This window comes from Homarus americanus, unplaced genomic scaffold (genome assembly GCF_018991925.1).
Source record: "Homarus americanus isolate GMGI-L3 unplaced genomic scaffold, GMGI_Hamer_2.0 scaffold22250, whole genome shotgun sequence".
Taxonomy (NCBI): domain Eukaryota; kingdom Metazoa; phylum Arthropoda; class Malacostraca; order Decapoda; family Nephropidae; genus Homarus; species Homarus americanus.
This window is the reverse complement of record NW_024741189.1, coordinates 7,297,120-7,308,179: the sequence shown is the minus strand read 5'-3', so window position 1 is coordinate 7,308,179 and position 11,060 is coordinate 7,297,120. Positions and strand designations below refer to the sequence as shown.

General features: G+C 41.2%; 1 protein-coding gene across 5 annotated transcripts; it reads left to right on the top strand.

Annotated features, from left to right (window-relative positions):
* Window positions 1-2,202: 2,202 nt before the first annotated feature.
* Window positions 2,203-9,908, top strand: LOC121875688 (3 beta-hydroxysteroid dehydrogenase/Delta 5-->4-isomerase-like). Of its 5 annotated transcripts, none has more exons than XM_042380312.1 (6): window positions 2,206-2,587; window positions 2,998-3,236; window positions 5,321-5,500; window positions 7,325-7,546; window positions 8,117-8,272; window positions 9,065-9,908. In XM_042380312.1, the coding sequence occupies exons 2-6, from the start codon at window positions 3,014-3,016 to the stop codon at window positions 9,487-9,489; spliced, it is 1,206 nt and encodes a 401-aa protein (XP_042236246.1). In that variant the 5' UTR covers window positions 2,206-2,587; window positions 2,998-3,013; the 3' UTR covers window positions 9,490-9,908. The 5 variants fall into 5 exon arrangements, with proteins under 5 accessions (XP_042236248.1, XP_042236250.1, XP_042236249.1 ...); XM_042380313.1 differs by having other exon boundaries at window positions 2,207-2,587; window positions 3,045-3,236; XM_042380314.1 differs by lacking the exon at window positions 5,321-5,500 and having other exon boundaries at window positions 2,203-2,587.
* The last annotated feature ends 1,152 nt before the right edge of the window (window positions 9,909-11,060 follow it).

Here is an 11,060-nt window from a genome sequence, read left to right as displayed (position 1 = left end):
TTAATGTGACGAGTCTGATTAATCCTTTAACCGCCCGGATGGTGGTTATATGCACAAATTGCTTCTCATACATATCTCTACTCATTATGGAGAAATCAGCTGCAGTATCCACTTCCATTGTTACAGTTGCGTCATTAATGCACAAGTCCACATTATACCTAAGTTTAACTTTCTCTTCATGCCTGGAGTAAATGGTAAACACATGGGCATTCTCATCATTATCAGGTTCAAAATTACTAACACTCATGAATACTGTTTTTCATTTCCTTCTCATCACCTTCAACGACATATACTCTACCTTTATCACTTCTGGCAGGGGCTGTAATTTCTTTCTCACAGGCAGGAGCAATATGTCCAATACTCTGACAATTGTAACATCTTGAATTTTTTAACTTACACTGAAAGCTTTCATGTTTCCCTAGGTGTCTCTTGCATTTTAAATCAGCATGTGTTCCTTGTTTTGTGGCATAATTCTTCCTTTTAGCTACAGTTACTTTACACACTGAGCCACTACTGCCAACTGCTTCACTACCGACATTGGGAACAAATTCTCCGGTGTTTTACTCTACTAATTCCAGCTTGTAGCTATCTGACATGCTTTTTCAAAAGTTAAGTTAGTGGTGTTCATTAACTTATTCTGTATTTTTTCATACTTCAGACCTATCACAAACCTGTCTTTTAGAGCTCGGTTCAAGAACTGTCCAAAGTTACAGTGAATGGATAACTTTTTCAAAGCTTTTATTTAATCACTTACTGATTCATCTTTCCCTCTATCTCTTGTGCCAAATTTGTAACTTTCAGCGATCTCAAGTGGAGCAGAATCAAAATGTTGCTTCAGAATCTTGGTAATCTGAATCAGTGAGATGTCTTTGGGTTTGTCTGGAGCAAGCAGATTGTCCAGAGTAGAATAAACATTAGCTCCTACCTCTGTCAAAAAGATTGCTTTCCTTTTCTCTTCAAGGGCCTTCTTCTTTTAAGCATCACCACCGTCGTCCATTAATTCATTTGCCAGGAAGAAGAAGTCCATTCTCTCACAATATGATGTGAAGTTCTCCATGTCTGCATCATACTCCCCCACACTCGGATGTATCCACTGACGCCAGCCATGGTTTCTCTCTTCACTTAAATTCGCCAGGTTCAGAGTAGCCTTCCCTTCAGTGGTCACTATCCTCTCTTCAAGGACTAAACCAACACTTTGTGAATCCCATCCTCGTCGCCAGTGTAGTATCTTACATGATTTAATGGGAGAATGAGAAGCCACATGCTGACTCTCTATTACTCAGGTCGTTTATTGTTGTTGTTGTATACCATGTGCCTAACACATTAGTGATTACACTTTTACATACATGATTTAATGGGAGAATGAGAAGCCACATGCTGACTCTTACTCAGTTGGTTTACTGTTGTTGTTGTCGTACCATGTGCCTAACACATTCGTGATTACACAGGCCTAAACACATTCTAACTTTGGTAAGAAGTAGCATAATTTATAAATTATATATAATCAATAAAAATGTATATATAATCAATAAAGGCAGCATTTAAACATACACATGTATAACAACGATGTAGCAAAGCTTATTTTAGTCGTTTTTTTTTCCTGACGGGACTAGGCTATGAAGTCCCATCTCCCTTGCACCTCATTGGCTCGTATGCATAATGTTCAACTAATATCGATGTATCGCAAATTAATCCATGTGCTGTGTAACTTGTTAAGAAAACTCAGTTCTGGCTCATTTAGATGGTTGAAAATAATAACTTTCATAATATGAGTGGAAATAAGTTTTAAATAAATAATATTCCATCAAAGTCACAAATTCTCGCTTTCGGACACCAGATGCGCCACTACTGCTTCTCTTTTTACTAATTATTATGTACACCAAGACAAATGACACCAAATATATAAAGCAACCTGACAATTATGACCATTTTATAAAGAGTAGTACCAAGTGTAAACACCACATATTCACTAACATCTTCGGAAAAAATTCAAGCACGGCAATTACCTGATTACAGTCTCGCTCAATGAAGAAATAACTGTAATCATGAGTGATGGGGGAAGTTTGGTCACCCCTATTAAGAAATAGATCCTCCGGTGCTGGGTATAAACACATAGAACAACATTGCCACGATAAAACTTTTATAAGCAACTTTAAGTCAGTGGGCTGGCTGACTGATCGTGATTTGGTTGAGTCAGTTGGCGGCAACTGGCATCGTGCCAGCTACCGACACAGTGACTCCGTGCCAATGCCATAACTGCCAGTCCTCTACTGTAGTAGTGTCAGGTTGCCAGAACTTACAGCCATACACATCTCTTAAAGAATGATTCATGTATTACTGATACAGTAAACAGATAACGTTAGCTTTCTTGTCCCTCCACTGAGAAATGGACTGGTGAACAAGGCTGATAAGTGGTTGATTATTCCCGAGGTTTTAGTGTTCAAGGGTGACCTTGGCTGCCACCGTGCCCCGTGACCAAAGTTTAGAGAATTTTATGTTCTCTAAACTGTGTTGTTATTAAACGGTGCCTAGTGTTCAGTGCTCGTCACACCACGCAACATGGGGGAAGTCACAGTGGCTGTACTGGGTAAGCTATTTCTTTTTGCATAAGTAAAATATATAATTGTTTTACTGTGTGTGCCATCGCTAATTTTCTCGGTTTGCTTCCACACTGAATGGAAACTTGGTGAGAGTTATTTACATCATTACATCAAACTCTCAGTAAGAGACCTGATAGCTGTAATGTTAGCGTCAACATCCAACACTGTCTTTACGCACTACTAGTGATACAACCACAGACAGGCTACCATGCCCCTGAATGTGTATCACTGTGAACCATGTCTCACGGTGTGTGGCCGCTGTACAACTTCTAACTAATGACACACGCTAAACTCTGAATCGTCCAATTTGTTAAATACAGTGTACTGTATGTTGTGGTTTGCTTGCACAGTTTGCAAGTATGCTTAACGTATTAATCCCTGTTGCTGCTATTTATAGTAACACTGCACTGTTCATGACATCCGGTGTGTTGCCACCCCCATTAGGGGGCAGCGGATTCCTGGGACAACACGTGGTCTTTGAGCTTCAAAAGGAGGCGCAGAAGATGCATAAAGGGAAAGGCACCCCGCAAAATAGTGAGGGCGAAGTGACGGCGAAGACGGCAGAAGAGACTAACCGGCTGAGGTGCATCAAGGAGATCCGAGTCCTGGACGTGAAACCTTACAACCCCTGCCTTGGTCAGTGCTGATTTATATGCTGTACTGTATTATGTTGATGGTAAGCGCCCGGCAGCTAGGCTATGAAGTGTGTGAGGATATGTAGAATTTGTTTTTCTAGAACAGATTACAAGAACATAAACTGCCCTACCCAAGCCTAACTAGCCTAACCAAACAACCTCCTCAGGTCTAAACTAACGTAACCGAAACTGCCCTACCAAAACCTACCCAAATTTAATGTAACTTATTTAACGAACCCTAACCTCATCTACTCTAACCAAACCTACCCTACCCAAACCTACATAGCCTCACCAATCATACCCCTCTCCAGTTTAAACATAACTAAACCTACCTTACCCAAATTTAACCGTATACCAAACCTACCCAAACCAAACTTGATCTAACCTAATGTGTACTACCCAAACCTCATCTATCCAAATTTGCCCCAACCCAACCAAACCAAACCTAAGGCTGCCCAAACTAGCCAATCCTAAGCTGTTGTACCGTAGGAGCAATAGGTAGGTTTGCCTGGCGTTGTCCGGGGTGGCAAGTGGCTAGTTAGCGCCTGGCTATACGATGAGAGTAACACGATGAGAGTAACACGGGCCTTGGGATAGTTAGTGGTAATGAAAATCAGGAATAGTTTCCTCGGACTAGAGATAGCAATAAAAACGAGACTCTGAGAATGGTACGTGATTGTGTTGCCATGGTGATGTATGATAACGGAGTTGAAAGTAAAACTTTCAAGATGTACAAGAGGGTTCTGCTGATTGAGATAAAATATTTGGACATACTTGTTAACTCCAGCAAGTTTTTTACTTTATTGTAACATTCAGGGTACATTCAGGGAGTGAAGCAATATTCCTAGTGCTCTCCTACTTGCGACGAGGTTTTGTAAAATGAAAATAGAACCAGTGTGGTCAGTTGTTCATTAGCAGCATTAATCTGCATTTGAATATCCTCGCGTGAAAAATAAAACAAAACAAAAGTTTCAGTGAGGTTAGAAATTGGTGGACCAAAGGTATGCATACAGGTGACTGTCCTACGGTACACAAGGAGTCAGCAAGGCCGGTACTGCACTCGACCGCATTCACTTCCAGAAGTTGTAAACTTGGGTACAATACGTACTCATTTACAGCAAGGTGAACTGGGAGCAGCCCAGGGATCGAACCACACCGACCCATGGAGGTGGCCGCTGTAGCCACTCGACTGCATACAGTAATTTCAGTTTGTACCCTAAAAATACTTTAGTGTCTTATTTGGAATTAGAGTCATTGGTGTTACGATTTTAATGCTGCACTTCAACATCTAAGACTCTAAGGTCTTTAAATGATTAACAATAATGAATTAAGGGTCAAATGCCAGAAATGTATAATTGGAATGTTGATTCTCAATATCTTTGCTGCCCCTAGGTGTCAAACTTCCCTAATTACAGTATTAACCCGATTGTTTCTCAGTTACCACCTTCAACTCTTCAGCTTTGTTTCCTTTTCTGAAAACATGCACTCGTTCGGTAGTTTGGTGATGAGACACGATGACGGTATGTTGGTAGGGCCTTTCTTCAACCTTGGCTTCGCCTTGCCTCCACCCAGGGGGATAAAGAAACTTTGGATTGTGACTATACAGGCTGTATAGACTGTACTCCCTGTGAAGAAACGGACTCACGGAATGAGTCTCCGAACTGACTTATACCCTGAATATCATCTGGTGCAGTTGTGCTGTTTTATCTCATTTGGGGTCGATACTGCTTCAGTCTGGGAGGAAGAGAACGTTTGACTCCGACTGTACACTTGTGTTACACCAAAGACTAGGATTTTGATTTCTCTAATTGGCAAGGAGACAGAGAAAAGTTACCGTAATTCTATACATTTTCGAAAGACATCACCTGTAACAAAATGGAAAGCTTGAACTGCAGTATTATTTCCTTATTATCCAGTATGAAGAGGAAACAATGACGTGAGATGTTTTCAGGTTTTGTATAATACGATCAAATATTTTGGAGCAAAAATATAGGGAGATAAACGACAACTTTAAGAGGAACTGTTATTTGATCTTTACGAAATTTGTCTTATGGCCAAGTAATTTGAGCGTGTATTCCCCTACAGTGCCACCTGCGGGAGCATCAACTAAAGTGGTATTCCAGAAGTGTGATGTGCGGGACTTAACACAGCTGACGAAAGCAGTGGAGGGAGCTGCCGCCATCATCAACTGTTCTGCCGTCACCCCTAACTTACTGCGAGAAGACCTGGGCTGCGACGACCACATGTACCAAGTCAATGTGGACGGTGAGGGTTACCTATTGTGTATGGTTTTTAGCCAATCGCCAACAAACCAAGTAAGCCGTAGATCGGGATGTGGGAAACAAAAACCCGAGCCGATTATAACCCAGCTGCTTGTTTCGAAGCTCCGTCAACTGATAACATTAGTAGCCGGGGATATGACAATAATTCATTGTAATATTTGGTCCAGGAAAACTTAGGCTACGTTTATCAGTTTATTGGTGTGACTATTAGAACTGTGCTCTAGCACGGAGCGAGAGTGAGTGGCCGTTCCTAAAGTTGAAAGTTCTTCGGGGATTACTGGCCACTTCGCCGTTTGGCTATTTCGGCCGAAGCTTTTGTTTGCCGGGTCATTTTCTTTGGACTTCTTCCTTTTGTTCTTTTTACTTTTCAATTGCCATTCTTCTTCTTGGTCTTGTTCTGGTATATTCTCGTAAACGTCTAAAAACGGTGATGCTGTTAATGTTAGTAAATCGTTTTCTTCGGTCTTGTTTAATTCTGGCTTCTTTTCTGTGGTCTTGTTGGGGTCTTGATTTTTTTTTCTGTGGTCTTGTTGGGGTCTTGATTCTTCTTTTCTTCGGTCTTCACTACAAGAAGAGCCTCCTTGTAGCTCAGTTTTTCTTGCTTCGCAGCTTAGCCACCCTACACTCCTCCCTCGACTTGGGACACTCCCGGTCGGAGGAGGAGTGAGAGCCACCACAAGCTGCACATTTCTTGGCGGCCACCGAGTACTTGGTGTATTGGTGCCCAAGTGTCCCGCAACTGCAACAGACCTCCCGAGCTCAACACTTCCCTGCCAGATGGCCATACCTCTGGCATTTGTAACACCTTGTTGGTCTTCTTTCATACGGTCTTACTGGGATGTTCTCCCATCGCAGCAATACGATGCTTGGTAGATTCTTGGGGTAACCAAACAGTGCAGTTGCACTGGTCAGCTTCCGTACCATTGAGAGCTGGTCTCCGATCAGCTCGGCCAGTTCTTCTTTTTCAAGGTGTTCTATCTCGGTGTGGGAGATGACTCCCAACACCAAGTTGTCCTCTGTGCTAGCTTCCATTAGTATTTGGATCCCGTTAATTTCTGTTATGTTGGCTATTTGCTGGACCTGCCTCCATTCTGAAAAGGTGACGATTAGGCCACCACTCACTGGTCTGCGGACGACCCTTGTCACCCCCCTGATTCCTAAGGAGTAAAAAAACTTCCTTAGGACAAGGAGGTTTAATTGCTTGCGCGAAGGGCATGTGACTGGGTACAGTCTTACGACCTATGCCTGGTCACAGGTCAGCATCGTCAGGTTCACGTAGTACCTCGGGAGCAGATTAGATCTTGCCTCGCCGAGGTGCAGTTCTCAGTGGCCGTTCCGAGGCCGCCCAAGAGTATATATACCGGCTGACTGAACGAAGCTGTCTCGGATCAAGTCTCGAACCAAGTTCAGCCACGTCAGCCAGCCGGCTCAACAACAGTTACATGAGCAGAATGGCTAGTTACAAATTATAGGCATCTGTTAACTATATTACATTACATTATATTACATAATTACATTACATTATATTATTCTTCAGTCGCTACACCATAATTAAGCTTTACGAGGGGTGTTTTAACAGAGGGGCTAGCTGGGAACGGCCCTATCAAATAGGCCTAAGGTAGGCAAACAACATCCCAAATCAGTAACGAGACAAAACTTTCATTTCCAGAAAAGACTCCCTTTTATTAGAAAGCGTTTTCCGACCTGTTTCAAGTCATCAATTCAATGTTACACAGCCCATTGTGCGGGCTTTAACCCCATTGTTCTTCTCATTCTTCTCCCGTTATTTTCGTAACTTGTCCCGCAGGCATAAAGAATGTGGTGAGTGCGTGTTGCAGGTCAGGGGTAAGGGCACTCATCCATACCAGCACCCTTTCTGTCAAGGTGGCAGGTACCAAGCTGTTGGGGCACACAGAGACTCTCACACCCCACATCGCCGAGAATAACCTCACGCTCGGAAACTACGCGAGGATGAGACTGCGTGCCGAGGAGATTGTCTTGGGTGCACACGACATGTGTACAGACACAGGTATGGTCATATGGTCGAGTTATGAGGTTTATGTGGTCACCCTTGTGGGATAAAATAAAGTGACATGGGTGTCAATGTTCTAGTCCCTGCAGTTGGTGGGTTATTCGTATTAGAAAAGAAGGTCAATTTCATGTTAGGGTCATCCACAAGCGTTTGACGTCACAAGGTCAAGAAGTAAATTCATCATACAGGAACATCAAATCAGAAAGTCAAAGAACAGTAGCTAGAGACATTATTGTGTTATTACTCACGGTGCTTTTCCTGGATTATTTGCACCGTTTAATCTCGAGTAGACATGTCATGAAATCGTGTAAAAAATATTAGGTCACGTAAATACATCCCAAACACGTCAAACTGAAGAATAAACCCACGAACTCGGAACATCATGTTGTGTGTAAAATTCAACGTTAGGTATTCTTGGTCTTACAGTCAGTATGTAAGCATTCGAATTCCATACATAAAACTAGGTACCCTGACTCAGCGGATAATCAGAGTTGTGGTTACCAGGTTAAAAATGTTTCTTTGTGTATTTTGTATTCACTATCCCTTCAGAATGTTTGCATTTTCCAGGAGACATTCTACAGACGATAGTGCTTCGGCCGCCACTGCTGTATGGTGAGGGGGACCCCAGCTTCGTGCCTTACATCCTACGTCTCGCCAGTGCAAGTGGTAACAGACTCCCCTCCGTGGGTAACCCTGCAGCCTTCCTCCAGGCTGCCTATGCTGGTAAGACACCCAACCAAAAATATGGTATCCATAAAGTATTATCAATCAAAGCAACGAATTTGCATCACATGATTATGTATTTAGTAATACCAACCCATGAACTAAGTGTGCTTGAGTACAATAAGTATTTTGTAAGTAACATGCAGTTACTAGGATTGGAAGTGGTAAGTTGGACTGATTTGTTCGTTTTACTTTTTATAACAAAGTCAATTGGTACAACATTGGAAAGAGCATTAACGATAATACTGCAATTTGAAACTGTTCATCTTAGTCTTGGCAGGATAAACTGGTTTAACTGGTTTTTAGATAATTACTTTATACTATACTTAAAATGGAGTGAACCGCAGTAGAATCAGCACGACAAATGGAGTAGGATATGAGTTAGAGTAATGGTCAGCGGGGTGAATCACCTTTGCTGATCTTAACGGGAGTGAGAGATGTTCCTTCCCTCTGTGACTTGTGGTTGCGCTTTCAGTTAATGTGTGTAATCCTGCTGCTGCTCTACTACAGTAGGTATTTGTTCTTGGTAGATGAACTTGTTAAGTCAGTAGTATTATTACTCCATGCAGGCAAATACCTGCAGAAACTTGCCATATTAGTAGTACAATGGTTGCAGCGCAAACCTCATGAACTAGGTTACTGCTGAATGAGGAAGTAACGGGAAACCACAATCTTTTTCATTGTGTTTGGAAGAGAACTTAAAAGGTGTTAGATGAAGTTGAGACAAATTAAAAACGCCATATCTATGACCAGGATATGCATTAATTATCTATGCAATTGTGCATGTTGCAGGCAACTTGGGCGTGGCTCATGTGTACGCGCTGAAACACTTGCTCAATGGCCCTGCTGGGGGTGTGCAGGGGTGTGGTGGGCTGCCCATGTACGTAACAGACGACACCCCACCCAACAACCTACCTGGATTGGCCGAGCCATTCCTTCACCACCTGCACCTTCAGCCATCACGCAACACTTCATACTGGGTTCTCTACCTCTTATTGATACTCAGCAGTCTCTGGGCTTTTGTTTGGTCTCTTTTGGGCTATAATAGTGAGGGAATACCTTCGTCTCTGCCGTTACTCCCTCTGCACCGCTCTGCCAGCACCATAATTGTTGTGAGTCGCATGCGGGCAGAATTGCATACAGGCTATACTCCAGCCTACACCTGGGAGGAGGCGAGACAACGCTCGAACTCTTATTACACTAAAAATCTTATGTAACTTAATGCATTAATAATACCGTCCACCTCTGTTAGCCCTGATTTGGCCGGCCAACTGCTACAGCTACGGTAATATATATATATATATATATATATATATATATATATATATATATATATATATATATATATATATATATATATATATATATATATATATATATATAATAAAACAAGTTGTAAAATAGTACAAATTGTAATAAAGCTATCGATTTGATAGTTTTGCAAGTGAATTACATGAGTGATACTAGGATCAGGGTAATATTTTAACTATTAACATTTATGTACACCAATACTTGAAAATAATTGTCCATGATATCTATTAGTATAACACTGATCATGTTAGTGGTGTTAATGCATGTTTCAGGTCCATTAGAATAATTTGTAATTTACTTAATTATAAACCATTAGCATGATAAATCGTCTTACATTATCCTTCTCCCAAGGCAAAAAGGAAAATGCAGCTGGAGGTCTTCGTGTGAAATTTGGTAAAAGAAAATTAGGCTATGTAAAAGTAAGAGTGACGTTAAGTGATTATCACCCCCTTTTTTTAACATAATATTGGATGATGGCGTCAGACCTGTGTATCGCCAATTGAAGCGTCAACCAATGCAGTTTATTGTACTTGTTCTAAACAGGCTACTCTTTTAATAATATACAGAACATCACTGTTTCTCTAAACTAGTAACAGTTAGCTGTGACACTACCTTAATTATTATTGTCGTTCAACAATGACTCAACCTGTTGACAATTAAACAGGGCTGAGCTTGTAACTATGTCAGAGGTCGAGCGCAGGTCAGCTGATTAATCAAACAACCGGCTGGCTCCCACGCCCGGAGAAGGCGGCAGAACCTTACCACTTGATCAGGGAAGAACACGTAACTCAAGTGTTCTCTCGAAGTGTATTCACAACACTTCACTGGAGAGAATTCATAATTTGTTCTCTCAGATATTATCTGTGTATTTGCTTCAACAATAAAGAAAAAACAGCAAGAAGTGTTTACATGAAGCCCTGCTACTTAAAGAATTCCAGAACTTATTTAAAACAATTAATGTGATACCAAAACTGCTATCACAGTTCAATAAGAAAAATCCTGTGTGGACTGAGATGAGTATGATCGTCCCTCCCTAAATCACCGTAGATTTGTTTTGAAATGTTCGAAAATCATCAAGCAATAAATATTGAAGTGATTGGCATTTCTCTATGAGTAGAAAAAAGTGTAGTGATGTATTATGATCAGAGGTAAGAGCGAGCATACGAGAAGCAGTAAGGGAGGGAATTCCCGCGCCATTATGATGTCATAGAACTTTTCATCATGCCACGGGACCTTTAAGTGATACGTATATGCAATTTCTTTGTGATTTCCTTATTTTCAGGGTTGTTGGGATCTAATAATGATGTTAATGATGATTGTTAAATAACAAAAAAGATTCCAGGGTCATATAATAATCTGTGAAGATCGAGATGCAAATGTTACCATAACCAGTTTTCTTAATAAGAAACAACATCTTGTTCCTAGACGTTACCACTGATTTTTTTTATATATATGAATGAAAGTGTAGATGAATTAT